This window comes from Alosa alosa, chromosome 13 (genome assembly GCF_017589495.1).
Source record: "Alosa alosa isolate M-15738 ecotype Scorff River chromosome 13, AALO_Geno_1.1, whole genome shotgun sequence".
In the NCBI taxonomy this organism is placed as follows: Eukaryota; Metazoa; Chordata; class Actinopteri; order Clupeiformes; family Clupeidae; genus Alosa; species Alosa alosa.
Window position 1 is genome coordinate 1,460,765 of NC_063201.1, and position 6,399 is coordinate 1,467,163.

General features: G+C 44.5%; 1 protein-coding gene across 1 annotated transcript in view; it reads right to left on the reverse strand.

Annotated features, from left to right (window-relative positions):
• The window catches only part of clcn1b (chloride channel, voltage-sensitive 1b), a 43,432-nt gene extending 40,680 nt beyond the window's left edge, over positions 1 to 2,752 (reverse strand). The window contains exon 1 of the mRNA XM_048260583.1: positions 2,635 to 2,752. Coding sequence (XP_048116540.1) covers positions 2,635 to 2,685 — 51 coding nt within the window. The 5' untranslated portion in view covers positions 2,686 to 2,752. The remainder of the gene's footprint in view (positions 1 to 2,634) is intronic.
• Between the last annotated feature and the right edge of the window lie 3,647 nt (positions 2,753 to 6,399).

Consider the following 6,399-nt stretch of genomic DNA (forward strand, 5'->3'; position numbering starts at 1 on the left):
TGCCTACTCAGTTGGTGCGTTCTTCTCATCCATGTCCTGGTGCTTACACTGGGAGACAAACATCATGGGTGGGTTGCACCAACAAGGATTACATTTTAATGTGGATTAACCTGGATCCAGTTGCACCAAACTTTAAACCTAGTCTAAAGATGAGCATTTAAACCCCATTCAAAACCTAGACCACGCCGTAACCAACTCCAGCCAACCCAGAGGTGTAACTTGACTGGCTGTTGAGCTTAAATATCAGCAACCTTTTGCCAGAATGACGTCTCTGCCATTAACACACTAAAAATGACTAAACTAAACCTTCCAACTTCTCCCCAGTCGAAGACACATATACATTTCAGAGATAGATTGAAAAGGTGAACAGACTCATCCGTTAATGTTGCGGCCTTCATTTTTGTGGATGTCCTAATTTTACCTCCTCTTCCCTCTCCCTACTCGTGGCCCTCTCCTCCTCTCAGCTCCAGCTGTAACTGAACTCTGGGGTTAAATTTATCCCCACTGACCCAGCAGTCTGACACACTTCGCCTCTTCGCTCTCTCTCTTTCTGAAAATACCTCCTTACATCTGTATGCACTCACACACCTCTGCTTCTCTTCTCTCTTAATCTATCTGCTATCTATCTATCTGTCTATGTATCAGTTACATTAACAGAACCAATCATCTGCTTCCTATCCTATTCCACCTATCAAACGATCTGTCTGTCTGTCTGTCTGTCGTTCTTTATATCTTATGTTCTCTTGTTCTATCTATTGTCTTATCTATCAGAGCTTGTGTTTTCAGTGCTAAGTGCTCTACATTAATGATGTGCGACTGACGTCCCCTCACTCTAATGACTGTCTCACAGTCCCACCGACGATGAGTTAACTACAGCTGTTTGACCTGGAAGTGACATCACTAAGCGGCAGCCATTAACGTGTCTATGACATGCATAGGTCAGACTGTGTGCTGAACAGTTCAACAAATCAAAACGTTTATTTTGTTTTGTCCAGGTGGTACAGCAGGTGACTGGATACTAACATACGATCCGAGTTGTACTCTCTTGAGGGAAAAACAACAAACTCACAAATAAACAAACAAAATACGGGGCAGAAGACAGAACTGATTGCTTAGTATGAACACAGGATGATGCAAACCTTGGCATGCCAGGAGACCAATTAAGTTATTCCTAGAGTAGCCATACACTAATAGAGATTAATCTAATATATAACAATGTTGAGTTTATAAATAGTGCTGCTGACAGTAAGTCCAACTGTGTGTGTGTGTCCTGAGACCTGGAGGGAGTATGGGGCTTGTGTGTGTGTGTGTGTGTGGGGGGGGGCTGTCTTGTAGAGAGAGAGATGGAAAGAGAGGAAAGAGTGAAAGTATTGACAGAGTGTCACCTCTTCTTCTCACTTTCACGCTGTCACAAGACACCCACCTTCCACACATACTGCTTCTAAACTTTACACTCACCCCCACACACGCTAATACACACACACACACACACACACACACACACGCATACATGCACAAACACAAACACACTCACAAACAAAAACCTTCAACCTTAGACACATACCCGAAACACAATATTCCCACATACTGCTCCTCACCCTCCAGCCACACACACAGGTTTAGCATTCTCTCCCTCCATAACACAATAACAGCCAAGAGGTTGATTAGCTGTGCCGTGAGCTGAAACACTGTGTTCTTTAAGGGATGGAAACGCAGTTATGTCAACTACGCCGTTCTGTCAACTACGCCACGAACTGGGAAGAGTAAGAGGAGAGGTGATATATGTATATTTAACTTTGCTCAGGTTACCACGGCGATGCTACGCTCTCTGTATGAATATGTATTTATATCCGCCGTCTGACCAACTAATGGCTTTCCAATGCAGTCACTTAAAGAAGGAAGCATACGTTGTGCAATTGCCTAATGCCTCTCTCATTACCAAGGCACAGCCACTGGCAATTTACTCTTGATTAATTGTTTTCTCTTTGCGAAATGAATATAGATAGTTTTACATAAAAATAAATATCACCACTCTCTTTACATGGTTTCAGTTACTATTATTATCAATATGATCCTGAACAAATAAAGAGTAGTTATTGTTCAAATATATGCCATCTGCCAGTGGTTCTATCAGCAGAACTGTAGTAACTATTTTGAGATTAGAACTCAGTTGATAAGCAAAGCTCTGCATCAATGTCACTACAGGTATATTGGTGACAGCAGATGTAGAACCATGCTAACCTAACAATGCACATGTGAAATATTGAACTATAACTGTCAACAACTTGATTTTCAAGTGAATAGTTTGAACCCAACTTTCTTTGCAGTGTGATCTTATGATCAGTCAATGCAGAATAGCTGCAAGACTCTTCTTGCATCTCTTGGTTCCTCAATGTCAAAGAAGTTACAGTCTGGAAGCATGCGTTCCACTACTACACAAAAAAAAAAAAACGAGAACCGGGGCACAAGGACAAGGTTCTAACAGCTGGAATCTGGCGGTTCTAAAGCTATAGAAATGCAGAAGTGCGGTTCTAAAGCTATAGAAATGCAGAAGTGCAGCAGCTCATGGCACCTAAGGTCAAGTCAAAGAGGAGAGAGCCAGAGAAAGACAGACAAAAGGACGGACAGACTGACCAGGGTCGGCTGGTATCTCAGAGCCTTCCTTTGCGACGCATCTGCAGCCATCGACACACAGTCACTGGCCCAAAAATAAACCCAGTGCACAACTTTGTCTAACCCGCAGAGCTGAATGCACGTACACACACACACACACACACACACACACACTTGTGCACGCTCACAAACACACACACTCTTAAACATGCTCTCTCGCTCTCCATCTCTCTCTCACACACACACGTGTACACACACACACACTCATACTCATACACACGCACACACACACTCCAGAGGATTAGGAGTTGATTATGATGATTATAGTTATGTCCCCACTGAGACCAGAAAGGCCCTTCCTCATTTAGTTTGTGCTATAGGTGGACTGAGAGAGAGATGGATGGATGGATAGGTGGACAGAGAGAGATGGATGGATGGATGAATGGATGGACAGAGGGAGTGAGAGATGGAGGGATGCAGGGTATGGAGAGACTGGGGGAAAGAGAGGCAGTCAAATGAGGGGAGAAAGAACACACCGTCGTCACATCCTGACTAATTGATGCTCAATGGGATTTTCATCTCTTGGAAGCAGCGTGTGGCTTAGCGCTTACACCAGCCTGTATTAACCTAACACACGCCCCCAGCTTTAACATGATATACACACACACACACACTTTCAAGCTAATATGATACACACAAACACAGCCTAGAGATGATATCGCTCTCTCTCTCACACACACACACACAGTTGCACTGCCAGACGTAACCCTTGCAACACGTCGGAACGGCAGCCATGCATTACCCCACCCGGTCGGATTTCCGTTTTGTGCCGTGGTGCCTGCATGCATGTGTGTGTGTGTGTGTGTGTGTGTGCACCAGAGTTGGCAGGGTTTTCGGAAGGGTAAGGTTGAGGGAAGAGGTGGACCTCCCCCGTTGGTGGGCCCCAGTGCAATGTGATGAGGGTCTGCTCCAGGGGTCTACCAGAGGGGGGGTGGGGGAGAGAGAGAGAAACATGACCGCCCATGACAGGTCACACCTCATCAGCGTCCAATTCCCATCAGGCTCCTACTCCCATAATGCCCCTCAACGCATCCATGGTGACCTGCTCCAGGGCTGACTGCTCAAACCACCTGTGCTTGAGTACCATTTAACCCCACCCCAGCCCCTCCTCACAACACACACAAAAACAACTTTCAAACCACGAATCACATCATCTACCTTTACCCAATGAGTGACACCATCAAATAACCAAAATATTCTTTGGGAAATATTTGCGTATACACTGTTCTAGAGTAATATTCTACCCGCATTCTACAGTCATATTCTACTCTACACAAACTACTTACAAGGGAATCAGTTTTGTGCTTGAGGATAACATGTTATAGGTCTCTCACACACACACACACACACACACACAGCTAATGTGCTGAGGCCACGTTTCCCTGTTCTGCAGAGCACATGCGTGTGTGTGTGTGTGTGTGAGACTGAAATCCGAGTGAGTCAGATGGGAAACGCTGGAAAAATGTGTCACAGCAGAACCAAGGGCTTGCTGGAGAAATGAGCCCCAACAGCTGGGGAGAGAAAGGGAGGGAGGGAAGAAGGGAGAGAGAGAGGGAGAGAGATAAAGAGATTGAGACAGGAAAAGAGAAAGGCACGGAGATCGGCTGATAGATAGAGAGAGAGAGAGAGAGAGAGAGAGAGAGAGAGAGAGAGAGAGAGAGAGAAAGAAAGAACAGGAAAGAGAAAGAGTGAAAGAGATGTGTAGCCCACATGGACTTATTCCTGCCGCTAGTGAGGGGTGAGCCTGTCATATTACTCCACCCTCCCGCTGAGGGAGCAGGCTGTGCAAGCCACACACAGGTAGCCACACACACACACACACACACACACACACACAACCAACCTAAGCAACCAGCAAACAAAACCAAAATATCCAGCTCAGCACAGCACAGATTAAGATGGTTAACATACAGTACATATAACACCAATGTGGGCGCGCGCGCACACACACACACACACACACACACACACACACACACACACACACGCAGCTAACCATCTCAACAAGAACTACACAAAAAACAAGACATAAAGAGGAGTACTTTTTTATTATTATTATCTCAATATACAGCATAACAGTTCATACTCCAGTACAAAAATACATGTTTACACACTATAAACAGCCCGGTCAGGCTCTGTTGCGCTTTGAGTGCATATATATATATATATATATATATATATATATATATATATATTCTGAGGGTTCGGTCAGAGTCCCGGTCAGTTGCAGAGGTGGAAACCTGCCATTATGGCCAGTCCCTCAGGCCAAAGCACTGCAGGTGTGTGACAAACCTGAGGGGCCAACTCATTAAGGAGGATTACGTCTGCACGGGGACCAATGTTGTGGTCAGGAGCCATCGCCAGGACAGCCTGGACGCACCACAGGACAGATAGGCCGAGTGAGGAGTGTCATTGAATTTCCGACACAAGAACTTTACAGCAAGAGGGCGAGGCCGCGGAGACGCCCATGTCTCTATATCGGTTTAGCTTTGGGGAGGGATGCTTTGAGTTGTTTTTAAATGAAGTTTTTTTTCCCTTCTGGTTAACACTGCAGAATAAAATGTTGGGGGGTAATTGTGCGGAAAACAGTCATTTCTGCCACTCTGTTCTGCTACTTCTGTGTACAACATCATACTCAGCACAGGTGCAGAATAAACAATTAGTGCCAAAAGACTGACTGGCATAGTGATGCTCAGAGAGGCAGAAGAGGACGCTCAAATCCATTTATCACAATCAACTGATGCTTTTGCCAGATCAACACTGTAGATCAACAAGCAGCCAAGTGCTGATTCCACAGCTGTGTTTACAGAGTGACAAGTTGACAACAGTTCAAAAAATTATTAAATTAATCTAACTATTTTGGTAATCGGTTAGTGATTTCGTTGCATTTTTAAGGAAATTACCTCAACATTCTCGAATTGCTGCATCTTAAACTTGAATATGTTCAGCTTTACTTACTCCATAACAGTAAATTAAATATCTTTGGCATGTGGACAAAAGAGGACATTTGTGCTTTGGGAAACATCAGTTTTCTGACATTTATCGATCAAACGACTAATAGATTTATTTAGAAAATAATTAACAGTTTAATCAACTATGAAAAAAACGTTAGTTGTAGCCCTAGTGGAACTAGTCAAACGCGCACATACACCAAACCCAATCTTTCTGACTCTCTCTCACACACACGCACGAACGCAGACACTTGTGGCCGTATTTCATCGTGTCTGTTATACCACCTGGGATAATCATCCTCTCCTAGGCTAAATCTGAATACTTTGAAAGGTTAAGTGGACTTTGAGCCCGTGAGCATCCGAATTCATTTCTGAGAACGTAGGTCATCTGGACTCCAAATTCACTATAAATAAAGAGCGGCGTCTCTAAATAGAGTAGAACTGCCAGAGGTGGGCGCCTGATGGCCCAGTGTCCCAGACTACAAGACGCGTTTCTGAGCATGGCACACATTAAAGAAACAGACCTCATTCTTACAAAGCTGCCTTAGCACCAGCAAAATTGACATTACGCAGAGAAAACGACGTTGGGAAAAGTGGAGCCTGTGACATAACGATGGGACTTGTAGAATATCTTCACAAGTCAGTTAAACTCAAAGGTCAAGACCTTGATTCTAAAATGCGACTTCACTGCAGACCTAATAAGAGTAGTCGCAAGCTCTCTGCGTTAACCTACAGTAGGATCACTTGCTAATACCCGCTACATGCTCACGCACAC